Genomic DNA, 27,737 nt, shown 5'->3' on the forward strand with positions numbered 1-27,737 from the left:
TTACATTTAAGCAAAAAGGTACCCAAACAGCAAGCTACAAAAGGTGATCAAAAAGCTGGAAACAAAAGGCAACAAAAACAGAAGAGGCAGGCAGGGGCAAATCTGAGAATAAAAGAAGTACAAAAATAAATAACTAAATCAAATATATACAAACAATGAAGCACTCAAAACATGAGGAGCGAAACTGGAATGGATGAGAGAGAATGCAGGACTGACCAGGGAAATAGAACAGATTAACTGACATAGAGAAAGGGAAAGACACAGACTTAAAGCCCCCCTCCAGTGTATTTTGTTTTATATTTCATATTTCATATTTCGAGTCCTTTCCTGGCAATGTTGATAAGCCTCAGGGTTTTCCCTGCCTATCTAACTCAAAGGCGGGCCGCCTTTGTCTTACTGGCCACCGCCTTTGTTTAAAATTCCTGGGACCCAGACCTATAACCAATACATTATTGAGAATTATTACATTTTAATGGAGCATTTCTATATTAACTGGTGCCACTTTTCCAGCCTTTACGGTACTGGTTTAGCGGCCCACGGAAGAGAGTTTCGAGTGAGTGAAAAAATACACACACAGACATCTGTTGGAGGAAATGCGAGTCAGAGAGGAGGTACAGAGAGAAAACAGAGTTTTTAATCGAGAATGGACTCTAAAATGTTGAATTTTCCCACAGGCAATTCAAAACCAGGACGTCTCATATGTTCTGATACTGTGGCGATTATTAAAAGCAGCCTTCCAGGCTCACATTGAGCACCTACACACATGAACAAGATGGCACCATTACAGCCCAGATTTAAAATCCAGGCAGGAGAAGCTGAAGCTCACTTCTCTCAATGAACAACAGTAAGTGGGGGAGTGAGGCATTAGAGGGAAAGAAAGATTGTTCAGTTGTTAAGAGGTGTTGAGATTGTTTTAATACAGTTGGTTGAGAATGTGAGAAGTGAAATGGAGTTAACAAAAAGAAAAAAGGGGAAACTCAAGGTAAACTGTATTTTTTCTAAAATGAAGCACTTTAGAGGCATGTTTTTCAAAAGCTCTCTGTTATGTAGCCTATTTTACTTGCAATGCGAAAAGAACATTTATTATTGAAGTACTTATTTATAGTCTCTCCACTTCTGTTACACTGAGTTTTAAGTGGGTGAACCCAGAAGAGGAGACGGAGGCAGGGAATAGAGTACAGGGTGCTTTATTGTCGAGATAAGGGCAGATGCAGGTGATGAGGGGTCCAGGGCTGAATCCCCGTCGGGGAACTGTGTAGGCGAGGGCGATCACGGTGGCGCTGGTGAAGCGTGGCGAGGCTGAGTCCTCCGAGAGACACAGGGCAGTGGAGTTGGCTGGAGAGGTGCTGAGAGCCGGGATGCTGGTAAATACTGAACACGAGAGAAACACAAAAGACCAGTTCAATTTCCACAGGAGAACAAATAAACACACTAGTCGACTTAACGTATATTGATCTAGCCGGAGCCATATACCACGTCGGGAGACAAAATCATCTGGCAGCAGGTAACACTGAGAGCAGGGCTTATAAGCAGGCGCTGATTCTCCAACCTGCTTGCAGGTGCTCCGGTGAATGGCTGGCTCCGCCCAGCTTCTCCATGCACCTCTGCGAGCAAAACAGAATCACCAAAACCACCAGTATCTGCCACAGAAAGTGACAGAATGTAACAACTTCAATGTGAAAACTGACAATATTGCTGAAAATTATATAAAATATAGAAAAAATATAGAATTGTACTTCATTTAATTTTACAGTCAGTTGTTGACCACATACGGATGTTGACACAACTACTAGGCTACTTCAATATAGTCTACTGTATATGGCACTGAATCGTGATGCAAGTCAGACATTATGAGGTTCTGGACCTTCACTTGAGGAAATTTTTATAACTGGACCTCTGATTGAATACCCCTAGCTTAAAGGACAACTCTGGTATATCTAAACCTACATAATCTTGAGCTGATACATAGCTAGCTAACGTTAAGTGGGTTGCAGCTCCAAAAAACTGTCAGTTACTCAATTTCTAGTGAAGAGCGCTAGCATTATATAGCTACTGTATGGTACCCAACATGGCGGAGACAACAACTGATATCATCAGAAGTCACGTGACTGCAAGGCATCTACAGGTTACAGTGTGTCAGTTAATAAATGCTGCAGCTTCTCAAGACCAAGTAAAGTCCTTGGCCCTGGAAGAAAACGAACATCTCCCCTGTGCCTCTCTTCAATGTTTCCCTGAGACACAGGCACAGAATCTGTGGTAGAAGCAATACCTTTGTTTCACTTTTGGAAATAAAAAAAATTAAAACATTTTGCTCACATCTGACAGGCACATATCAAAGTGCATAAAAACAAAAAAGTGCACAGTAGTGGCAATAACATTTGTTTCCCTTTTGAAATAAAATACAATTTTGCTCACATCTGACACAGGCACATATCAAAGTCCATAAAAACAAAAAAGCAAAAAAAACAAACAAAACATACGCACAATTGTGCAATATCAGTTTTGTCTGTGGTCTCATTTACTGCTATAGACATGACATCAGCTTTCTTTAGTTCTTTTAACAGCGTTTCAAAACACATCTGTAGCAAGAATTTCAACCCTGCAACTGTTTGAATTGTCTGACGGGTGCTTTTAATTTTTTTCATCATTTATCACCTCATCCACAATGGCCAGCATGCAGTCATGAATGGCCTTTATTTCTTTGCCAAGATCCAGGACACACAGAGGGAAGCTACTGTTGCTCTCTCTTGGGATGTGCATGACCGCACCATCGTGGTACAGCTCCGGTTGTAAGACGCAATCAAACTCTGCACTTTTGCAGCCTTCTCCTGTGATCCCTCAGGAAAGTCCGTCCGGAAAGTCTGGTGTTTCTCAATGTGGTGCCTCCGAACATTGTAATCTTTAGGTACCACAACACACTCATTGCAAATTAAACACATCAGTTTGACGGTTGGATTTATTGGTAAAATAAACAAATATTTGTCAGTCCAGGCAGGGTTAAACCAAAGGTTTCATTGTCAATTTTACGTTTCAGGGATTAGAAAGACATGTTCTTAGAGGTCATATCATAGGACTAGCTTACTACTGCTACCGACACACTTTCTCAACAACACGCTGCATTGTGGACTGAATGTTGCTAGACTACTTGGACTGTTGCATTCACGGTCTGTAGTACTGTAGGAATTTCTGAAGGCTCGCAAAATGTGTTTTTCACTGCTTTTCTCTGCTTTTCTGGCTGGACCATGGCCTGAGCCACTTGGGGGTTACTCCTGGGATGCATGTGGCCCGTGGGCCTGCTGTATGCTGTGCATGCCACGCACATTCTCAAGCCTTTGCCACCTTTGTCTAACAAAAATCCAGGGAAAACCCTGGAGCCATACTGTTGGCCAAATATTTTTTGACAAATAACTTAATTTTGTGTTCAAAGTCACAAAATGTAAGCTGTTGCCAATATGGAATAATGATGTATGATTATAGTAGAATCTGGGAGTCATCCTCAAAGAGGGGTTATAAAAACAGCGTGGCTCCTTGAAGGAACAGGGCAGAGCATAGTGTGTGAGCACTCGAGCAAGAGAAGAAGAGATAGCTCCTGTGATTGTGTTCAGAGCAGACTGGGGTTAGCGACTGGAGCAGACAGAAAGTTTAACAGAGAAGTTGTCTCGTGGTAGAAATTGTACAGTACAGGTTACAGTTTGACCATGAAAAAACTCCACAGCTCCTCAATACACAAGAAGAACTTCTGTTTGAGTGACAGCTATCATTATCCCTGCTAATATTCATGCTGCTTGTCCATGCTAATATCAATATAATAACATAACTTGAAATTAAGATAAACGATTTGCAGCCTTTTTATTTTAAAAAGTCAACAGCATTAATTAATGAGTTAATGAATATGAAAGCATGCATATGTATGTGTGGATAACAAAATAAGGGGATGTGCTCTGATGTGTTATTAACACATTATGCAGTGAGGCATCCTGCTGTGAGTGTCAAAGTTTCAAATAACTAGTGCAGGCAGATCCCTCTTGTGTTTGTGTGTCGCACGGTCGCTCAAAGCAGGAAGTAAATACCGGTGTGTATCTATCGTGAGTCTCGTTCATCTTGTCTGGCGCGGCTTCCGTAGTGAAAACGCTGTGATGGAGACTCGCGTGAACGCGGAGCGTGCCTCCAGGCAGATATAGCATAATGACTGTTTAGGCTAGAAAAATGTACTAAATGACGTCGTTTCGAGTAAACTCTGGATGTCGCCACTTCAGGACACTTGGATTGCAGCGGATGAGCAGTATGGAGGAATATTACAAAGTTTTTGTGTAGTTTTATGGACCTTTTCCTCTCGGTCGCTACTTATGCTCGTTATATGGATTATTCCTGCCGGAGGGTACCCCCGCGGGTCTCCAGCTGCACTTTGAGGAATAAGAAACTACACTGGACTTCTCATCAGCATGAGGGTGAGTCGATAATGACGGAATTTTGTTTTAGAGTGAACTATTCCTTTAAGGCACACCACCATGGGTCAATGAAGTTGGTAAGGTGCTTTGTTTCAGAAATAAGACGACTTCTATCTAATTTTAATAATGAATGTGTATTCTGTAAGAAACCACTCCATCACCTTTTCTGTGCCCACTGCAATGTCAATGTTTTCATCTGCCTATTAAGCCTTATGCCATGTTCCTGTAAGGATCAGAATGTTGGGGGCTTATTAATTTATTATAATATTGACATAGTCTCATTTGCACAGGCTCCTTAGATTAAATTAGTGTGTTGGAAACTAGGCCTGAGAGATATGGCTGAAAAGTCTATCACGATAGTGAAGTTTCATATCCGCTGATATTGATAATTATTGATCATTTTTAATGACCTTTACTATTTTTATCATTTTTAAAGACCAGGCGATAAAAGGTTGAATTTAACCTCTCTACTTTGAATTTAACCACTTTATCAAGGCACACAGGTTATAATTATGTTAACACAACAGGGAAAAACTCACAAATAAAATTACATAAATACTGATTGTGGCAACTTTAGACCTGTAAGTGTGTTGAACCAGGACTATAAAATCTTTACATATCATTGACAAAACGAACAGAGGGAATTTTTAACACAAATCATTGGCCTAGATTAAATCAGATTCTTGAGACAAACTCAAGATAATATTAGATGGACTCTAAATATAATTAGCCATATATTGGAATTTAATTTAGAAGCAGTTAGTGGGGTTAGATGGTGAAAAAGCTTTTGATTGTGTTAATTGGTCGTACCTGTGTAGTGTTTTGGATTCATAACACCTTTATTACAACAATACAAGCTACTGACAAAAAGCCAATGGCAAGAATTAAGATAAATGGGGCTGTGTCAAACCCTTTTAGATTAGAACGAAGAACGAGGCAGGGTTGCGTATTAGTGTATCTTATTAAATTATTTCACCCAAATTCTCTCCAAGACAGGGCAGATGTACTTTTTCATTGTCGTTTAATCGGCGGGTGGCTGTGGCTCAGGGGTAGAGTCAGCATCTTTTTGTCGGAAGATTGCTGGTTTGATTCCCCTGGTCTGCATGTCGAAGTGTCCTTGAGCAAGATACTGAACCCCAAACTGCTCCTGATGTGCTGGTCAGCACCTTGCATGGCAGCCACCGCCATGAATGTATGAATTACTGTAAGTCGCTTTGGACAAAAGCGTCTGCTAAATGTAAATGTTAATCAACTCTTCCCATATTTCCAGATGTAATGTGAAATTTCCTTCCTTTTTCCTTTATATAAATTGTGTTCTCCCTGCTTAACTCTTTAGCCCATTATACAACTTTGAGATGTTCCTAAGACCCGGGTCAGACTTTTATCCCATTAAAAAGACCTATAAAATACCTGAATTTTTCTCACCGTAGTTCATTCCTTTCTTATTGTTTTCTCAGTATAGTGTTTAAGTTGTAAAAACCTGTCGAAGTCTAGGTTTGTCAGGCCATAATGAAGTTTTAGCTCCTGAAAGTTTCTGAATACTCTATCTATTTAGAGATAGGTGTTCTTCTTTAGGTGTTCTTTTACCACCTGAAACCAGATTTTAAGTGATTTCGTTATCCATGGATTAGACTCCCTTACATGTTTGTTTAAAGCATTGTCACCTATTACAGCTTGTAGTGGAATATCACTTGATATCTGGCATTCTGTCTCTTTCCACTGTGCTGTGTAGGACAGATTGCATATATCAACAAGAGCTTTTATCTGTGCTGCTCTGTAGTCATTTTTTATATTTGGAAGGGAGAGACCTCCTTTCTCCTTGGATAGCTGCAGAGTCTCGAACCTTATCCGAGGTTTCTTCGCCTGCCAAATGAATCTTGAGATCATTTTATCCAGATCTTGGAATTGTCCCTATACAAAAGTATATCAATATTTATTGCTTCCACCCTCTGTGCCATCCTAAGAAAGGGCATTATACTCTACCAAGACAGATCTGATTTAATCTTGGAAATTAAGTGGACATAATTCACTGATTTAGTTTTGTTGAAATTTTTTGGAATATTCACTCCTAGAACTCACTTAGGAAATCCCATTTTATTTTAAACATATCTCTGACAGATTTACTGGTACTGTAATTGTAAGCGACCAGCAGGGGGTTCTTGTACCTGGTTTGATTCTATGCTGTTTTCCTGGTGCTCCGGAAACGGTATAGGGGTCATGAGTGTCGTCACACGCCTCTTTCTTTGTTACACACACACGCCAAGCTTTGCCAGAGTAGCTGCCGGGGTTGGGGAAATCAAAGGAATGAAGGACATGGTATGTAACTTAAGTACGTTTGATGCGACATCGTTCTGACACGATTGTGTATGTAAATGAAACTTTGACTGTGGTTTTTGTTTAGCCACTGCCAGAAGAGATGTGAGTGTGGAGCTGATACGTGTTGGATCAAAGAGTTTACGCCCTTGGTAGGCGAAGTGAGGTATATGTTTGTGTTTGTATGGGTTGATGGCTACAATAAATTTTTTTTTTTTTAAGAATGAAATGTTGTTAAACTGTATGAATACGGACGAGGAGCGGGAGTGTGTATCGAATTTATTGTGTAGTATGTTTTGGATATTTGCAATTTTGTAATTGAATCTTTTCGTGTGTTTTAGTTTCACAGTGCCAAAGATGCAATAAAAGGTTGTGCACCAGTCGAGCTCCAGCCTATATGTTTTGAATGCCGAGGGACCGTAACAGTAATCAAATGACAGTACTTGAGATTTATGGGTATTTAGTCAGTAACCAGATAATCATCCATATTCTGTTAAGGTTGTGATTAAATCTGGGAAGGAGGAGTTAGGATGCCCAAGGTATTAGGGCTGCAACCAATGACTATTTTGATAGTCGACTAGTCATTGACTACTGTAACGACTATTCGACTAGTCAGATTATGAATTGCACAAAAAACAATGGCTCTTATTTATTATATTTATTTAAGTGTCAGCAGCAATAAAATAAACTTTCTTTCCTTTAACAAAAGTGCATTTTGTGCATAACAATCAGCATGCATAACATAAAGTTTGTTAAACAAAAAAAACAATGGCAGTGTATATTCAGGGTTAAACTGGTGAATCATTTGTTGAAATCCTTCCCCGTCAACCGTGGAAAGTGGCCTCATGTCTTTGACCATCATGTTTAGGATTGACTCGGTGAGAGCAGTTGCTTGTTGCGGAGTACACGTCTGCTTTTTCTGCAAAAAGCCATCCATGGTTCCTGTACTCTTCTTTACGCTGCATAAATTTTATTATGAAATTGTCAGACAAAATGACAACATTACTCTTTAAACTGTCATGATCCTTCACAAGTGCGCATGTGCTGTCAGTGCATCAACGAGTTGGGAAAAGTAAGATGTCTCACTCTGAGCTAGTTCAATTGGCTACGGTGAAACATTGTTTAGCGGGGCATTGCATGCCATGGGATACACACATGATGACGTCACTAACGACTAGTCAACTACTAAATTAGTCATTGACTAATTTTTCCGTCGACTCTGTCGACTAGTCGTTGCACTCTAGCACTTGCACAAGGTATATTAAAATGTTGTCTGCAAATAAGCAATTTTTTGCTCCTCCTGAGTCATCGTAATTCCATATATTTTCTCATTTTGTCTCCACTGGATTAATGGCTTGATAAAAACCATGAATAGAAGCGGGGACATGGGACATCCGTGCCGGCAATGCTTCTACTGTCTTGACAAATTTTTCATGAAAGTTGAACCTGAACCATTCTATATAGAAAAGACCAGTCTACAGAGTCAGACACTTTTTTCTGGCATCTAATCCTAGTATGACAGCTTCCATATTGTTCTGTTTTATATGATTGATTACTTGTCTGATATTGTCCCAGGTTTGCCTCTGTCTAATATAACCTGTCTGGTCTAAATTGATAATACAGTCCTGCCCAGCAGTATTGGCACCCATGAAGTTTAAGTACATAATGTTAAATATCTCCTGAACAAAAGTGATCTAGTGATACAGAATTTCACTACAGATAGTTTGTGTTTAATACAAAAGAGCAAAGTATCAACAACATGAGGAACTAAACAATGAGAGTGAAATAAATAAAAAAGATAAAGCTTGCTGCATCACTAGTATTGCCCCCCTTTACTGTTAGTCAGTATGGAAACCCAATTTGACTCACCTTTGGTAAATTACAAATGGAAGTCACCTGTGACTAATTGTCTGTGCCCATGTGACATGAAATGGCCAATGAATGATGAGATTTGTGTTTTAAAAAGCTAACTGTTTCACGCTGGCCCTTTTTCATAATGGTGAAGACAAAAGAGCTGTCTGAAGAAATGCAATTATTGCCAAACGCAAGAGCTCCAAAGGATATAAAACCATATCCAAAGAGCTTGGTATCCCTGTGTCAACAGTGCGTAATGTGATTAAGAAATATCTCAAGCACGGAACTGTCAAGAACCTCCCTGGGCGTGGGGGTAAGAGAAAAATCAACAAGAGATGTGTTCGAAGGTTGGTGCGATTGGTGGAAAAATCACCTCATTCAACATCTACAGACCTGCAGGCCAACCTGGAACAGTCTGGGGTGACCGTTTCGAAAAGCACCATACGGCGCACACTCAACACAGTAGGACTATTTGGGCGGAGGCCAAGGAAGACCCCATTGTTGAAGAAAAAACACAAAAAGGACCGTCTGGATTTTGCAAAAGAGAACCTGGACCAGCCACAGTCCTTCTGGCAAAATGTGTTGTGGACAGACGAAACAAAAGTAGAGCTTTTTGGTAATTCTCGCAAACAGTATGTTTACAGACGCTGCAATGAAGCACTCAAGGAAAAGAACACCCTACCAACAGTTAAGCATGGTGGAGGATCCATAATGCTGTGGGGCTGCTTTGCTGCATCTGGGACTGGAGGCCTTACCCGTGTCACAGGTATCATGAAATCTGAAGATTACCAGCAGATTTTGGAGCAAAATGTCCTGCCCAGTGTCAGAAAGCTCGGTTTGAGGCGAAAGTCATGGGTACTCCAGCAAGACAGAGACCCCAAACACACATCCAAAAGCACACAGGCATGGTTAGAGAAGAAAAAATGGACTGTTTTAAAATGGCCAGCAATGAGTCCTGATCTCAATCCAATTGAGAATCTTTGGGGGGAGTTGAAATCTGCCATTGGGAGAAGAAATCCTCCAAATGTCCAAGAGCTGGAACGTATAGCAAAGGAAGAGTGGGAGAAAATACCACCTGAGAAATGTAAGAGGCTTATTGATGGCTATAGGAAACGTTTGGAGGCTGTAATTGCTGCCAAAGGGTGTGCAACGAAATACTAAGGAGGGGTGCCAATATTCCTGCACATGCTGTTTTCTTGTTTATTGTTTTCTTTGAAATTGCAATGCCTATTTTGGGGGAAAACAACTTTTCAGTTACTTTGGTCTTGCAATAAAAAATGTTGGTGATGTAAATTGTGTCCATTTCCATTTATTTTTGGAGATACTACAAAGGTTGTGAATAAAATTAAGGTGTGCCAATACTGCTGAGCAGGACTGTATATGGGAGGATATTTTCTAGTCTCTAAACTAGAATTGAGGCAAGAAGTTTGTTATCCTGATTTAGTATGCTAATTGGCCTATAATTGAAGCAGTCTAGTCTATCTACTCTTTCTTCAATCTAACTGCAATAACTGCTTCTCGCTACGATGGGGGAATTTCACAAGTCTCAAGTACCCAGTTAAACAATCTTAGTAATAGTGGTGTTAATGAGTCTTTAATAGTTTTGTACCATTTTGAGGTAAATCCATCTGACCCTGAGGATTTATTTGCTTTGAGTCTCATTATTGCCTTCTCCAGTTCTCCACTTGTTATACTAGTCAATGGAATTGAGTTATGTTCATCGGAAAATTTCAGGAAGATTAAGTAAGTTTAGGAGAGAGTCTGTTGCTATGTCCTGGATTCTATGGTTTGTTTAGTTACTGGATCTTTTATTTTATATATGACTCTCTCCATGTGATGCTTCTTTAGTTTATAGGCCAGATTTAGTTGACTTACCATCCAATTTCGTAATATCTTTGTTTCAGAAAAAACAATTTCTTCTGAATGTCTAATGAGTGTAATTAATTTAATGGTTCTTAACTTCCTTAATTTTTTTGGTAGTGACTAATTCGGTATTGTCTTTATTTTTCCCCTCGAGATTATTCAGCTCTAGTTTTTACAACAAATTAGGTTAAATTTTTCTTGTCTAAGTTTCTTTTAAAGTGCCAATTTAGCTTTAATTTTCCCTCTCATGACTGCTTTACATGTGACACAGTATAATGGAAGAAATTTCCCTGATGTCATTTTCTTCCAAATATGTTTGTATTTCTCTCTGCAATTCTTGCTTTGTTTGTCCTTTAAGTATAGTTGAGTTCAATCTCCATGAAAACGTGTTTATCGTGTTTTCCCCTCCATACATCGCAAATACCCATTTCCTTTAATATCCATCTTACTTTCTCGCTCAGTGCATTATTTTGATCATGGTTGATTCCCGAGACATCCCAAATTGGATTTAACCTTAAGTTGAAGTCGCCCCCACATATTATTATTCCTTGTGCTTTGGATATCATTAAATCAAAGATATGCTTATAAAAAAGCCCACTTAGCCCCTGGAGGTGCATAAACATTTAGCAGGGTGACCACAACTCCTTCTAATCTTCGAATAACCATATTATATATTTCCTCTTTATATTTAAATTCTGAAAGTCTTTCAAAAACAACCTTTGCTGATATTAGTGTTGCTACCCCCCTTCTGCACCCTGAAATATAAGATGATGAAAAAACGTGATTAAAGCCCTGTCTTTTAAGTTTAACATGCTGTTGCACTGTTAAATGGGTTTCTTGTAAATGAACTATTATCATATCAATCCTGAGCTCAGTAGAGGCAGGAATTTCCAACTTCTCTCTTGGCAAATTTTCTACAAACGCGGCCATTGTTGGCGAATTATCCTCGCCGCTTTCTGCAATACCATGAATTCTTATGTTCTCCCATCTTGACGGCCCTTCTTGATCCGGGATTCTGGCCTCCAGTTTCTCCTGTAATTTCAGCACCTCTAACATGGCTTCTTCCACCACCTGCACTCTTTCTTCAATTTTCAGCCTCATCTACTCTGCTATTTGTTGTCTTAATATCTACTTTAATTTCTCATAAGAAAGGAGAGCGTAACCATTTTCCCAGCAAAAGTCTCTCAATTCCTGGAGTATCGTTTGAAGGTTAGCCATATCATCAAACTCCTGTAACATTGATTCCTCCAGCTTAAAATGGCTGCCGTTACCTGTCGCATCAGCAGATTTCTCTCTAGATGGAGAAGTCTGTTCTTTCACATGTACATTGTGTTTTCTGTTTTCCCCTAGGCATATCATCAACGCCTTACAAATATCACATAACTCTTAATCAGTTATAACCTCTGAAAGACAGCGCTTTACAGCTAGGGTTGGGGCGCTCCGAAGTTAAGCTGCTTACATCGTGGCCTCTCAACCGGAAGTCCCAATTTTCTCGCTCACCAAAACCAAAACATTAGAGAGGATTTAAGGAGATGGGACATATAACCACTCCCTAATTTTGGTTCACAGATAGAATCTATAAAAATGAATATTTTGCAGAGATTGTTGTATCTCTTTCAATCTCTTCCACTGGCTCTATCAAATCAACAATTTTAGGAATGGGACAAACTCATTTCTAGGTACATTTGGAAAGGGCAAAGACCCAGAATTAAGTATCAAAGCCTCCAGTTGCCGAAAAACAAGGGGGGTGCTGTGCTGCCATGTTTAAAAGATTATTACAGTACAGTCCAACTAAGGCCTTTGATTTGTTTATGTAATCCTGAATACTGTGTTAGGTGGAAGGAGATTATGGAGGTGTTAACAGAGAAGCATCCCATTCAAGCTGTACTGAGGGATAGGACTTTAATGAAGAATTTAGTTGATTTGGGAAATCCATGGATTTGTGTGCCACTTGGAGCAATGTGTTAGCTGAAAATCATTTAATAGAGGTTATCAAAGTCCTGAGAAGGTGTGCATATGACCTGGATTAGATCAGATGCAAGTTTTAACAGCATATTGTACCTTTTTAAACCAAGGGTCCTTGAAGAGTTTTTACAACCCGAAGATGGAGCATGGTTTGGATAATAGCGCTTTTTTTTTTTTTTTTACAGATTTCTCCAAGTTCGGCACTATTCGGAGCAATTAATGAAGAAAATTAAACAAAAGTACTTGGAGAATGGTGTATTGAAAGTCTTCATAGAGGCATATGTTTTATAGGGGTATACAGCAAACACAAGGTAACTCATTGCATGTAAAACAAAAATGGGAAAAACGAAGGAAACATTAATATAAGGGAACTGGAATGGGAGAATGTATGTGAGCTATAAAGGGAAACCTCAAGCTCAACTTTATGGAGAGAGTTTTGTTGGATAAATCTTATTAGGTTGTTAATACATTATACCAAATCCTCCAGCTGTTGGAGACAGTGTGGGTTCTGTGATGCTAATCATTATCACATATTTTGGTCTTGCCCATTGTTGATTCATTTCTGGCAGGAGGTTCATAAGGTTCTACAAAAGGTTTTCCAGGTAGACATCCCATTCAAACTAGATACCATGTATTTGGGCGGTCTGTCATCAGAAAATGTTACCTCACATGTTAGATATTTATCACGGATCCTAAGTGCAGCTGGGAGGAAGGCCATAACGAGAAAATGGCTGTTAAGACCTGATATCCCTACTGTGGATGATTGGATTGACTTTATTTATGATATCTTCAGGATGGAAAGAATTACCTTTTCAATTAGACTTCAACAGGACAGGTTTTGGAAAAGGTGGGAAAGTTGGATTGTGTACATTACACCAATACGACCATTGTTTGTTTAATGTGAACTATGCTCTGTTAATTGATTTTTGGTATTTATTGTTGATTTATTTTCTTATCCTTTTCGGTTCACTTGAGTTCTATCTGGTCTGTCTGGTAAAGTCTGGTTTACCACTTGTATTACCTTTTGCTACAATTGTGACTTACAGAAGGCATTTATGTTTAAGAAATTAAGTTATGTATAAATAACAATATTGGTTGTTTGGACCATGTGGTAACTAAATAAAAAAAGAATATGAGGCGCTAGTGTGCTGCGTATGGAGTAAGACGTCTCTGCGAGAGCTCCTATCCGTTCAGTTTATATTTGTTTAAATTTGCCGTCTTTAACCAAGTTTGCTCGAAAATATCATCCCAACTCTGTTTCTATATCCCCGAGTGAACGTTTAAGACCAAGAAATGTCGACTACCGCTAACTCTAAAGCCAAAGAAAAGAAAGACAAGTCGCTGAGACCTAGGCTAACTAGCAGCAGCGTTGTAATGGCTAACGAAAACGTCCCCGGTGATCAACATGCCTCTTCTATGGAGGACTTGAAAAACATGCAGGACACGATCCTGCAGACCATCAACACTCGGTTCGACCTACTAGATGAGAAGTTTGCGTCTCTCCAGTCGTCACACAACAGCCTGGTGACCCGAATGGATGAAATAGATGAGACGGTCTCAGACCACGACATTCGTCTGCAGTCTATGGAGACAGCTATCAACAAGTTACGGAAGGAGAACGCTTCCCTCCGAGCCAAGACGAATGACTTAGAGGGCCGCTTGAGGCGCAACAATGTCAAGTTTGTGGGGATCCCCGAAGGAGAAGTGAAGGGAAATCCGACTGAATTTGTAAGCGCTCTTATTCCTAAACTGTTAGGCGAGACCCACTTCCCAAAGCCGGTAATCGTTGACCGCGCTCATCGCTCTCTACAGCCCAAACCAGCAGAAGGAGCCTCCGGTCCGGCGGCCAGACCCCGCACGATCATCGCCCGGGTCCATCACTATCAGGAGAAAGAGACGATAATACGGCTCGCTCGACAACAGTCTCTCAAGTATGGCGAACACAAGGTCTTCATATTTCCAGACTATACGGCCGAGGTGATGGAGCAACGACGGGGGTTCTGTGAGGCTATGACAGCCCTGCGTGAGCTGAAAATCAAGCACAGCCTGCGTTTCCCGGCCAAGCTCCACTTCCAACACAATGGGCTTCAGAAGATATTCACCTCTCCCGAGGAAGCGATGACTTTCGTCGGCAACTTGCAGCAGGATAATGGAAATGACTAGACACGATCTGACCGGATTGTGAACTGACAGTCATGTTATGTTCACAGACTTTTGCACAGAGCATAAGGAACACTTTCACAATAATTGACGGTAACATTTTAATTCTATACGCCTACTTTGGCTATTTAGAATGGTAGAAGGGCACCCGGCTTGTTTAGTTGAAAATGTTCGGTTTGTTAGAGTTGTATTTACAAGCCATGCACCCGGTGGCCCTCAGTCAGTATATTGAGGGGGGGGGGGGGGGATGGATGCTTCATTTGGGGAATTTTCTGTGGGGAGGGAGGTGGGGTTTATTTGTGTTGTTTTATGTTGTCCAGAGCTGCCAGAATAACTGCTTTTGCTTGTTGACATTTGTTTTTGGGTGTCTCAGATTGCTTTTATTTTTCCATTTGTATAGCCCATATGTTAAGGCCTAACGGTGAAAATCAGACAGACATGAGTACCATCTCACTGGTCTCATGGAATGTGCGTGGTCTTGGGCATACAGTTAAACGGGGTAAGGTCTTTGCGCACTTAAAGTCACTTAAAGCAGACATAGTGTTTCTGCAAGAAACTCATATAAAAGCTACAGAGCAGAGGCGGCTGAGAGCTAACTGGATTTCCCAAGTTTATCAGTCACCGTTTACTTCCAAAGCTAGGGGTGTCGCCATTCTCTTTCGTAAGAGCATCCCATTCCAACTTGCTTCAGCAACCACGGATCCAAATGGCAGGTATATTATGATTATTGGAAGTATTAATTCGTTCCCTATCACCTTTCTGAATATATACGGTCCAAATATAGACGACCCAAATTATTTTCGCAAAGTATTTGATCTAATCCCAGACCTCAGCACTACTAATTTAATTATGGGCGGTGATTTTAATTGTTATCTTGATCCATATCTTGACAGACTTTCCTCTCGTGCTCCAATCACCATAGCGTCTGTTCAAACATTGAATAATCTACTCAAATCCAGAAACATGATTGATATATGGAGGCTGCAGCATCCAACAGACAAGGATTATTCCTAATTTTCCCATGTCCATAAATCATACAAAAGGATTGATTATTTTTTTAGTGGATGCGAAATTAATACCTAACATTGTACAGTCTAAATATAATATATTGATATCAGATCACAGTCCAGTATCTTTAAAACTGATGCTTGCCCTGCCAAAACAAACTTACTGCTGGCGCTTTAATCCATGGTTGCTGACCGATCAAGTATTCATGGATTACATGTCTGCGCGCTTGGGGAGTTCCTTGAGACCAACGACACAGGTGACGTGTCAGACTCGACGCTCTGGGAAACCCTCAAAGTAGTTATGAGAGGCCATATAATTTCGTTTGAAGCGTCAAAGAAAAGAGAACAGCGCCGTCGTCTGGTCAAAATTGAAAATGCACTTCCAACTCTCGAACAGTCCTATAGGGACTCCCTGTCACAGGAAGATTACAACAAGATTTTGAAGTTGAAATATGAAGACAATCACATTCTTAGTGAAACCATAGGCAAACTTTTACTTAAAATTAAACAGAAACACTTCGAGTTAGGTGATAGACCAGAGAGGCTGCTGGCCAGACAGTTGAAGGGTGCTCAGGTGAGCCGTGCAATTTATAAAATAAAATCCAAAACAGGAAATAAACACTTGCTTCAAAGATTTTTACTCAGAATTATATACTGCTAAGTCTAGAGCAACTAGTATAGATCTCACAAATTTTTTTGACTCCCTCAGCCTGCCAACACTAAATGAGTCATCCAGGTTTGAACTTGATTCAGACTTCACGGAAGATGAGTTAGTTGAGGCAATTAAATCATTTCCCTCTGGCAAAGCAGCTGGCCCAGACGGGTTTGGCTGCAAGTTTTATAAGGCATTTCATAAAACACTCGCCCCACTCTTGCTTAGGATGATCAAGGACTCCACTGAGAATAAAACATTTCCAGGGTCACTGTATGAAGCGAATATATGCCTATTGTTAAAAAAGGCAAGGAAGACACCGAGCCTGGGAATTACAGGCCCATTGCTCTCTTTAATTTTGACCAGAACTCCATCACGAAGGTGCTAGCCAACAGGTTAGGAAGGCACATCTCTTCAATTATACATTCTGACCAAACAGGGTTTATCCCAGGTAGATTCTCATTCTGTAATGTGCGGCGGCTTCTGAACAATATATATGCCAACCAATCAGGCGACTCCAGAGCAGCTGTCTTGGCCCTCGATGCGGCCAAGGCATTTGACCAAATAGAGTGGCCTCTTATGTTCGAAGCTCTTAGGAGTTTTGGAACTGGGGACTCCTTCATTACTTGGGTCAAGATGTTATACCTCTGCCCAAAATCTTCCATCCTCACCAATAGTGATAAATCTGGGCCTTTTGGGTTGCACCGCGGAGTCAGGCAGGGTGACCCGCTGTCGCCCCTGCTATTCAATGTGGCCCTGGAGCCCCTTGCGATAGGAATCAGGAGTCATCCAAGCATTAAGGGCATTAAGATAGGGGAGAAAGAAAGCCGGGTGGGCCTTTATGTGGATGATACATTATTATATCTCTCGGACCCAGAGGCGTCTGTTCCCCCTTTGCTTGACTTCATTAACTAATTTGGCGAACTCTTTGGCTATACAATCAACTGGGGAAAGAGTGAATTCATGCCCCAATCAGACAGTCTAGACCCACGTTTTCTTGATGCACTGCCATTTACGCTAGTGAAAGATCTAGGGCTTAAAATATCCCGTGACCCTAAGCATTTATTTAAACTTAACTATGCTGATATGATCCTGAAGCTAAAATGCAACATAGAGAAATGGAGAACTCTGCCACTGTCCATGGTGGGGCGTATCAATGCAATCAAGATGGTGACCCTCCCTAGGTTTTTATATTTATTTCAGAATCTGCCAATCTTTCTCACCTCAGCATTTTTTAAGAAACTAGACTCAATTGTCTTTCCTTTTATTTGGGGGTACAAGGCGCATCGCATATCTAAAGCACACCTGCAAAAGCCTACAGAGGAGGGAGGTTTGGTCCCAAATAAGAAGTGTTTGCAAGCTGCCGAATACTTCTGTACACACTCCTATATGCCATAACCATTCATTTTTACCATCCCAGGCGGATAGGGTGTTTACAGACTGGAGAGAGAGTGGACTTGTGGCCCTCGAAGACCTATATGTACAGAAACATTTTGCTTCATTTGGTCAGCTGACAACAAAGTTTAATTTGCCAAATTCTCATCACTTTCGATATCTCCAAGTCAGGCACTATGTTAAAGGTGTATTTCCAAACTTTGAAACCATGCCAACAAGTTGCCCATTCTATGATCTCATGCTGCTTCCTCCTGACTCCAGGCACCTAATATCTCGCTTTGTGTCCTTGTTCTCCACCTCCGCATCCACTCATCACCTTAGAGAAGCCTGGTCTAATGAGCTAGAGCTTGAGGTGTCTGACGATACCTGGAACGAAGCTTTGACTAGAATTGATACTTGTTCTATCAATGTTAGATACAAATTGATTCAATTTAAAGTTGTTCATCGATTGTACTATTCTAAGCTTAAACTGCATAGAATCTATCCATCACTTTCTCGACTGTGTGACCAATGCGGAGGTGCAGAGGGTTCGTTATCACATCTTTTTTGGTTGTGTCCTCAACTGCGTAAGTTCTGGCGTGATGTATTTCAGTGGCTTAGTCTGGTCTATAACTTGGACATTGCCCCTGACCCAGAGCTGGCGCTCTTTGGGTGCTCAGAGAATGTTCTCAGGTACTCGCCTGAGATACAACAAGCATTAATGCTAGGCATGGTTGCTGCAAAGAAAATGATTCTCCTGGACTGGAAATCCCCCACTCCCCCTTGCTTTCGAAAATGGCTCAACGAAATGACTGGGATTATCCAGATGGAAAGGATACGCTTCCACAACTCTAAAACACAAAACTGCTTTCTGAGCATCTGGGGTCCATTCATTGACTATCTTAAAGACATGTAATCCTTTTCTGCAGAGATGTGCTCTTGACTGTACTGCAACTTGTATTTCTGTAACACCTGGCCATGTAGATAACAGCAATATTACATTCATCCAAGACACACTTTTCATTTTGTCTGGCAGCTCTGTTGTTTTGTGTTATTTTGTTGTTGTTGTCCTTTTTTTTTCTCTCTTCTCCGTCGTTGTGCTTTGTTTACATAAAACCTGAAAAATTTGAAAATAAAATATAAAAAAAAAAAAAGGATATACAAAAAAAAAAATGGAAAGATGAGACCAGGAGCAGCTAGAACTCCAATAACACCACTCAATGTCTGTTCAAACCAATGGGGGAAAAAAAAAAGCCATGCCAGAAGAAGCAGTAGCAGTAAGCAATTAGACAACAAAGGGGGACTGATGAAAATAGACTGGCCTCTACTCTCGGAGCACATTGTCCATCACGTGGAAAATTACAGAAATGGAAAGTGGCAGGAGGAGGAGAGGAAGAAACAGCTGGCAAATAAGCTAAAACAGCTACAGCTGGGGGAACTGTCTAAGCAGAAGAAGGAAAAGGACAAAGTCAAAACTCGAGCCCCAGTACTGGCGGCTCCTCAAACTCAAATCACACCTTCAACCAAAGTTCAGACTCAAAACCCTCAAGGATCTGGACAGACAGACAGCTCTACTCAATCACCTTGTTGCACCATTACCGCCAATCCATGTGCATGTCAATCAAGGAGGGAGCATCTACCACTCCACACAAGGAGGAGGGGTCCAAGGGGGGACCAAGGCACAAAGTGCGGCGCATGGCGCAAAGGGGTTATATTTAAACTCTGGATTCATGGGTGTGTTTTGGGCGGAACATAAACCAAACCAATCCGAGTGTCATCTCCCATTCCCTTTAAGAGCCAGGTGCAACAGGACCTGACACATATTAAACAGTGGCACTCTTCGCTGAGGGAAAGGGATGTGATCTTTGGCTGCTAGACCCTCTGCCTCGCCATTTCACAATCATCTGTCCCATCAATAACTCTGTTTGACTGCATATGAAGAAATACACTGATGTCCCTCTGTGTGTGAGCAATTCTCAGTCGGTGGATCAGGCAGGACAGGACATAAAAAAGCATCATCACGATCAAAAACGTGTGGGATGAGAGGGGAGTAATACATCTTTATTGAGGTAAATATTAATGACATTACCTTCCATCAGCAGAAAGTGCACCTATAGGCTCATCAGGAAGCAGTGAGCCAGCAGGTCAAGAAGAACAGAAAGCAGGAGAATCTGCCCCAGCAGAAAGACAGGAAGAACAAGGCACAGACTCAAGCCCCATTCACACTGCCCTGTCAATAAGGGAATCATGCGCCGATACTCTGCCTCACTGTCTGTGTGAAAGTTACAGATGCGGAGAGGGGGGACAGTTTCGCTCTGGCTCTGATACGCCTCTGGAGGTAGTATCAGAACCACAGCAGAGGCGAGACAGCGTCTGTGTGAATAGAAAAGCCTGCAGCGCGTAACAGGGGTGTGACGGTCGGATGGTGTTCACAGTCTGACAACTAATCAGATCCTTCACTCATCACATAAAAGAGAAATGTCCCACACTTCAACCCACAAAGCAACGTTACAGGACCAAACAACAGAAATGTGGTAACTGGTAGTGCCTTTGGCAACTTACATGAGGAGCGACTCTTCGTCACATTTCTGCCCGAAAAGCAGCATCTGTCCCCAGCAGCAGAACCAGGCGGCTCCTGCAGTTGAACAGCAGTGATTATGTGACGCGATTTAGAGCAAAAAACCCTCAGCACTTTTCTTCAGTGAACTTTCCCCCAGAAAACAGTATCCCTCCCTGTTAGTGAGAGTCAGACAGGGTCCTCTATTTACTGATGCCAATTATGTAATTATGTAACTAGAGCAAAAAACTTAACTTTGTCACTCCACGATACATGGTGGGTAAGAATCTCAATCACAACAATACAACGAGGTACATGAGCTCCTTACTCTGCCTGCAGAGGCAGAAATCTTCTCGGGGACGGTAAAGGATGGCCCGTTGCTTGAAAGGCTGGCGAAATGTCTCAATGAATGTGGCTATACAAGAGACAAATCTCAGGTAATGACCAAGTTGAAGGCAGGTGGTCGAGGACGGCTGGAGTGGCCATATGTTGACCTTTGCCAGTCCATCTGGGGGACAAGCCACTCTGCAAACCCAGTGTGCCTGGTAAGCAGCATGGACGTACCGGCTGAGGACGTTAGCGAGGCGTCTCCCACCGGCAGCAGCAGCAGCAGCAGCACAGCCACTGTGGAAGTTAGCGGCCTCGACACTGACGCAAGCAAAGAAGGGGATCCCTTTCATGAAAAACCAGGTAAAACGTTGTCGTTCGTGCTTTTGTTACGTGTTTTTCTCCATGTGCTTTTCTGTGTGCTTGCCAACAAAGGGCCATCTCGATAACGCGTGTTTTCTATTGTTCTCTATAATGTCCGCCGCCACACAAAAGGTGAAGTTAACAAAGGCCCAGGTGGTCAGTAAAAAAACAAAAGACCGACAGGCGATGGACCGTGAGGATGAGGAGCGCAAGCGGCTGTGCCTCGAGAAACAAAGAGCCCAAGAGGAGGAACTGAGAGGAGAGATGAGGGAGGCAGAGAGAGAGGCACGGGAGGCTGCCAGACAGGAGAGGACGGAACAGATGCAGATGTTCAATGCGATGTTCCAGGACATCCGGTGGGACATGCAGAGCCAGGCCTCGCCTCTGCGTGACTTGATCACGCGGATTCCAGCTCCAGCACCGCAGCACCCAGGTCCCCTGACCCCAGCAAGACACTACCCTGCTCCTGCCCCCCAGAGACAGTTCAGTTCTCCCTCACCACAGTACCACCACCACCACCACTACACGGCCGCTTCCTCGTCCTTCCTACAGCAGCTGGACTGAATGCAGATGCTGACGGACTTTAGCACCTCGCCTATGTTGCTGTTGCACTTTTGTTTTTATTTGCATGCTGCACATGGAGATGTCCTTATCTTTTTTTTTTTTGCACAGTTTTTGTATTGCATGTAACTTTAATTAAACACTTGAACTTGATCCTTCAGTTTCTTTTGTTTCAGTCATACATGCATCAGTTACTACTACTATAATGACAACGCACATTTATCCAGGTACTGAGGACACAAATGAGCAAGCTGCTCACCATGAACAAATCCCTCTGTCTGATTCTGGGTATGTCTGGAATGAACCTTTTCAAACCCTTTCAGAGAAATCAGCCTCTCTGTAATGATATTCAGGATTTTCAGTCCATTACAATGTACCCTAATGATTAATTGCTTATTATAATCATTAATCTATCAAAGGAATGGTGTAAAAATGCAACTTGGTCATCTCTGATCAAAAATCTAAATCATTCCAATAAACTTACATTCTCAATCTCAATACACAGTAAGGTTACGCTCACATTAGTCTCCAGTTCGATAAAATCTTTTTGGCCTTTTTGTAGATGGGCGAGTTGGCTAAATCTCGAGCATCGTGCATGCGACCAGGCCAACCCATGTACACATCTGTGAAGCTGAAACAAACAAACACGTAGTGTATAGCTCGACATAAAAAGCACATCATTTCTTACTGTGAAAAAAAATCTATGCGGCACAGGCCGTGATCCTTACCAGTAGTTGTGGTCCACAACAGCTTGGAGAACAATGGAGTGCCACCCCTTCCGATTGTCGTAGGCTTGTTCATCTTCATGGGGAGTGATGATGGGAATGTGTGTGCCATCTATGGCACCAGCACACATTGGATAGCCTTGTTCAGCAAATCCATCCATTGTCTCCTGAAGACGTGCACCACACGGCAGGCCAACAAACCGTTTAAAAAGGGCCCTTTTCAGCGCTGCTGTGACTTGGCGTACCAATACACACACGGTGGAGACACCCACACCAAAAATACAACTAATTGATCGGTATTCACCTGGCGTAGCATACCACCACAAAGCAACGGCGAGTCGAAGCCGAGGTTCCAGAGGCTGTCGCCAGTTTGTTGTCCTGCGCCTCAAGTGTGGCTCAACAAGCTCTAACACAAAGTCAAATGCGTTCTGCGACATACAAAAAAGACTCCGCCACTCATCTTCATCAAAATTGTTGAGGACATTTGACTAGAACATTGGTCCGTGTGGTCTCTCTCTCGTCCACATTCTCCTTCCCGAGACCAGTGCGAATTGACTCAAAAGAACCAAACGTCTTTGTTTGCGGCATCTAAGGTCCACACACCTTTTTGCCTCATATCGCTCCCTGCTTCCCATCACTCATCCAATGTAGATCTGATAGCAAAGACACGTTGCTCACTCGAATCAGCCATTGTTCGCATCATGTTGTACACGATGAAGAGCAACTTTGCTTGCGTTTGCAGAATTTGCACTGCCAGCAATACCATACCACTGAGTTCTGCCATTGTTGTTTGGAAGTGGAGCATGGCGGAGAATTGGCCAACCGCCGCTGCGGCGATAATGTGGCTACTCTGTGTGAAAAGGGCTACTGTCATGCCCAGGGGAGGGGCCAGCACCCAGACAGCCGGAGGAAGATGAGCGTCAATAAGGGGGTAAGGGTGATAAGGGAAAGTCAGGGGAACAGCTTAAAAGCTACGTTTCTTACCCTGGGCCATTTGCTGGAACCATAATGAATGCACAATACATGGCGCGCAATAGTAGTTGGGTAATCTATTTATGGTACAATCAACAAAGGTTTATGTAGTGGGAAAATACTACACATGGGACGTTCTTTAAGTGACTGACATTCTTTACATCACCTATCAGACCTTGAATGCTATTTGTGACACATAACCTTGGTTCCAATATGGACATGGGTAAGGAGTTATTTCTGAACGACTGGGTTAAGGTTGTTTTTGTGTTTGTTATGTTACCAACCCCCTGGTGTGGTTTCAAAATTTGTCTTGAAGAAAAGGTCCTGCAAACAACAGGAATGATCATTGGATTGCTCTTGCTAGTACTTGTGGCCGTCACACATTTTCGACTAGTGGCAGCACAAAAAGTGAAAGTTGACGTGACAATGGATCTGGTGTATAACAATCTAGCCTATGAGCTCCCAAGAGTGCTCAGACGTGTGATATTTACGAGCCAATGTTGTGAATTCAACTGAAATAGTACCCATGCTGTCACCATCAGCCAGAAAACTTGCCACGAAAAACTAACCCTGTACATAATACTGCATGCCACGAATAAGCTGTATTGACCTCTATTAACTATCACAAACTAAAGCTCGCTTTTATGTTACATCAATAATCAGTCGTGGCAGACAATATGAGAAACAATTGGAGGGGCAACCACCCATACTACTCAACCCCATTACTGCCCTACCACCACGTACAGTCCACTGGGTACCAAGTCTCTTACACAGAGCACCAAACGTATCAGCAATTCACAAGCTCTGCTAACCTTCCCATTATGAGTTCGAGCTATGCAGGAGGTTTTTTCCCCATGACACCCGAAGTGGCTACCAACGAGAGTCAGTGGGTCAGGGTCAGTCTCCATCTTTGATTCAGCTGACAAGGATCCACTAATAGCTCCCGAGCTTCTTGCAAAGCCTCCATCAGATGAAAATCCCTTTCCCTGCTTTGCTTTAGTCGACCTGAGAAACCCAGCTGGTTCGATGACACACCATCAGCAGAAATTCCAGGCCTTCCATTCATGGCCTTGGCAGCTATCACATCCAACAAGTAAGAGCCAGAGCTCAAAAGCACAAGCAATTGCAGCAACCAAGGAGCAACACCAGCTGCATGTGCCGGAGCTGGAGATGAAGCTCACAGGCATTCTGGAAAGCTAGCAGAGACTGAAAGGTATTGGATTGGGACCCTTTCCCCTCGAGATTGGCTTTGAGTGACAATAAAGGATCTGTGTCATCTACCATGTGTTGTTACTAGGGCTGTCAAAGTTAACATGATAATAACGCATGATTAACGCACACACGTAATGACCCTTGACCCACTCCATAGTTTGGGAAATCAGGAAGCGATGCAGCAGTAATGTTCTGGATGGCAAGCAGAAAGAAACCTCCTTGAGCAGAAATGGATAAAGAAAAGGATCTTTTGAATGGCAAGTTCAGCTTCAAAAGCCCTGCCAGATTGTTCTCTCGACAGAGGTGAGATCCTACCAGTAGCTACAAAAAGAAGGTTATAGAATATCTGCAAAACCTGGAAAACGACAAAGTCATTGACATATTACCGACTGTACCTGGGGGAAGCCACCCCATGCTTCTATGGACCTCAGGATACACATGGAATAGCACCACTCAGACCCACCTACTTAGTTACCTATAACATATCCAAGCACTTAGCCAGTATGCCTCCTTTGGTCGTTAACACTCAACACCACATCAAAAACTCACAGGATTTCGCCAACAAGGTGGGAGAAGTAACACTGGACTCTGGTGAATGGTGAAGACATGCCTGCTACAGGACAGCACTCTGTCCAGCAGAACCAACTTCCTGGTTAACACAATATTGTGTTAATATTACTAAGGAATGTTACGTTCAGGTCAGTATGCCCATCTTTTTCGGCCTGAGTTTGCCATGTTATGCTTTCAGCATATTTCTTGAGCATGCAGTATCTTTGAGGTTATTCTTTTGTTGATTGTATGCTATGCTGCTCTGCCACCACATATCTTCTGTCTAATTATGCATTTGGTTTCCATTCGTTCTCTCCATTGGGCCCCTTTGCCCGGTCTTCAATCAGCTGCCCAAACTAGTTGTGGTCTGATGGCACTGATAAGAAAGAGGCTGTTTGGCCTTGCAGCCCAATTAGATCAGGGCTAGGGTGCCAAAGGCCCTGATAAGAAAAGCTGACATGATTATTACCATGAGCAGAGGGGGCAATAAAGATCATCAAACAAACATCAAAGGAGACGAGTGGATAATGGGAGAAGATCTCTCGAGAGAATAAAAGAAGGAACCTCAATGTTCTGATTTGGCACGGTTCCAAAGTTCTGATGACTTTTTTGGTAAAGTGTTGGACCAAGATCCAGGTTTCTCTGGTCCATTCCATGGTCTCTTGTGACCTAACCCTTTCGTGTTTACGTCAGGTCAAGGACAGTATCAATTCATTCAAGCTTGTACTGTCGCTATCTCTTATTGATAACGCAGCCCGTAGTAAATTCAGAGATTATTGAGCATTAGGGCAGATAACGAATATTTCAAATTCGGATATATAATAGAATTGTTAAAAAAAACAAAAACTTTTGATTGTGAAAATTAATATTTAATTGGGTAAAAAGGCAGCATGACTGCCTCGCTGCACTAAATACACTCTAAGACTGAGTGTGTGCTCTATCTTGTCCTGCCAGGGTTTTAAATCTGGGCTGGAATGATGTCAGGGCAATCCTCACACACGTGTAGGTGGTCATTGTGAGCTTGGAATGATATATTTATTTTAATAATGTAACAGTGGTGTAAGGTGCCTTTTTTTCCCCTGATTCCTTAATTCGGAGTTTAGTGGGTACACTTACTCCAAAGACTTCATCATCTCATCATGACATGATTTTAAATGCATGCAATTGGTCTATGAGTGTCCTGGGCCACTAAACCACTGTAGTAAAGACCAGAAAAGCTGCACCAGTTAAATCAGAAACATTCAAAGTCAAAATCCAACAATTCTCAATAATTTATCGGTTACAGTTCGAGGTGTGATTGGACAGCGTCTGGGTCTGGGTCTGGACCTGGACCCCAGTCTGCCTATTAGTGACCTCTAGTTTAGCGCATAGTTTTGTCCATTTTGTAATGTGGAGGTATGCAGATCTCATGTTAATGTTGAAGTATACCTATACAAGTAGTTATGTCTCTCTTGGTATTGGTAATAGGTATTTGAATAATTCAAACCTATGTGTAAGACATGATCAAAAGTCATTTTTGGCCAATTAATAGTTAAGCTTGTAATGTTACCGGAACAGTCCGGGAGTAAAATACACACACACACAATTCAATAATTTTCCAGTCATTGTAGGGACATTTCCATAAAAAAAAACAAAAGTTAATCCACAGGGTCTTGGCATTCTCAGACGGTGGGAGTAGAGGAAGACTTTTGTTTCTTGCAAGCAATAACAGAGCAGTTCTAAAGCTTTGATCTGGCCCTCAAAGCAGTCAGAAGTTAAGTGGTTAGCGGACACCAGGGTTGTAAATGTAAAGTAAATCCATTTGATCTTGACAGTTGATGAAAACTTTTTTGTTAGTTCTTCATATAACAACGAGAGACAGTGAGGTAGGTCCATCTGTAATCTAGGTAGAGGACGATTCCCTAACTATAGGTCGCACTGTCTGTCATAGTGACATATAGTAAATGAGAGAAAATAACTCCAGTTGCCGTTGACTCCCTGGGCTTCTAACTTTGCAGATGTTTTACATGCCTTAAGGCTATATAACACACAGATATAACACTGAGGAAAAACCTCAATAAGCATAATATGGCCTCTTTAATTTGAGACCAATTAGAAAATCCTTCTCTGTGGCGTTTCAGTTAAGGTGCCCTGGTGGAGTGTCTCAAAGCCATGATTGTTATTCTTTTGTTACCTGTTCATTGATGTGATTTCATTTCATACTGGACACAAAACTAAACCTTAACTAACCATGTAACCAATGTAAAGTTGTCCTCACCTTTTTCTTGAGTTGGGCTGTTGTCTCTATGCTGTGATGCAGATTTCAGGGTAAGGAACATAGGTTCTGGCTCACAGGGGTTAACCAGCACAACCTGTCCACCTCCACTCACATTACACACCACCTACACAGACAACGGGAAGACGGCAACAATTGGTTGACAATCAGTGAGTAGATAGATTAAAGCAAAATTGTGTAGAAATAGGCTTTTTGGGTGATTTGGCACCCCAACAGTTTCTGAGTGCATGAGCACTGTGCCAACAATTTCCAGGTCTGTAATAATCTTTGTCAGAACTGAAGTAGGCGCTAACTACAAAATGATTTTGAACTGTTTGTTTTTTTTAGGGAAAAAAAAGGTATAAAGTTGCTTTAATCAGAATACTAATTGGCATCTATTTTCTTTCTTTTTTTTTTTTAAACAGAACAGAAACAAAAGTTATACATTTCACCAGCATATCAATAACACACAGACAGGAAAAAAATAAAAATAAAATAATAATAATAAAAATAAATAAATAAATAAATAAAACAAAATAGTGCCATCCATCCGTTCTCAACAGAGATACCTCCCAACTGAC

At 41.8% G+C, this 27,737-nt stretch overlaps 1 protein-coding gene across 1 annotated transcript in view; it reads right to left on the reverse strand.

Moving 5' to 3' along the window:
* Positions 1 to 7,677: 7,677 nt before the first annotated feature.
* LOC141000663 (uncharacterized) overlaps positions 7,678 to 27,737 on the reverse strand; it is a 47,962-nt gene continuing 27,902 nt past the window's right edge. Inside the window, exons 6-7 of the mRNA XM_073471434.1 lie at positions 27,160 to 27,283; positions 7,678 to 7,720 (exon numbers count right to left, since the gene is read on the reverse strand). Of these exons, the coding sequence (XP_073327535.1) occupies positions 7,716 to 7,720; positions 27,160 to 27,283 (129 nt within the window). The 3' untranslated portion in view covers positions 7,678 to 7,715. The remainder of the gene's footprint in view (positions 7,721 to 27,159; positions 27,284 to 27,737) is intronic.

This window comes from Pagrus major, chromosome 8 (genome assembly GCF_040436345.1).
Source record: "Pagrus major chromosome 8, Pma_NU_1.0".
In the NCBI taxonomy this organism is placed as follows: Eukaryota; Metazoa; Chordata; class Actinopteri; order Spariformes; family Sparidae; genus Pagrus; species Pagrus major.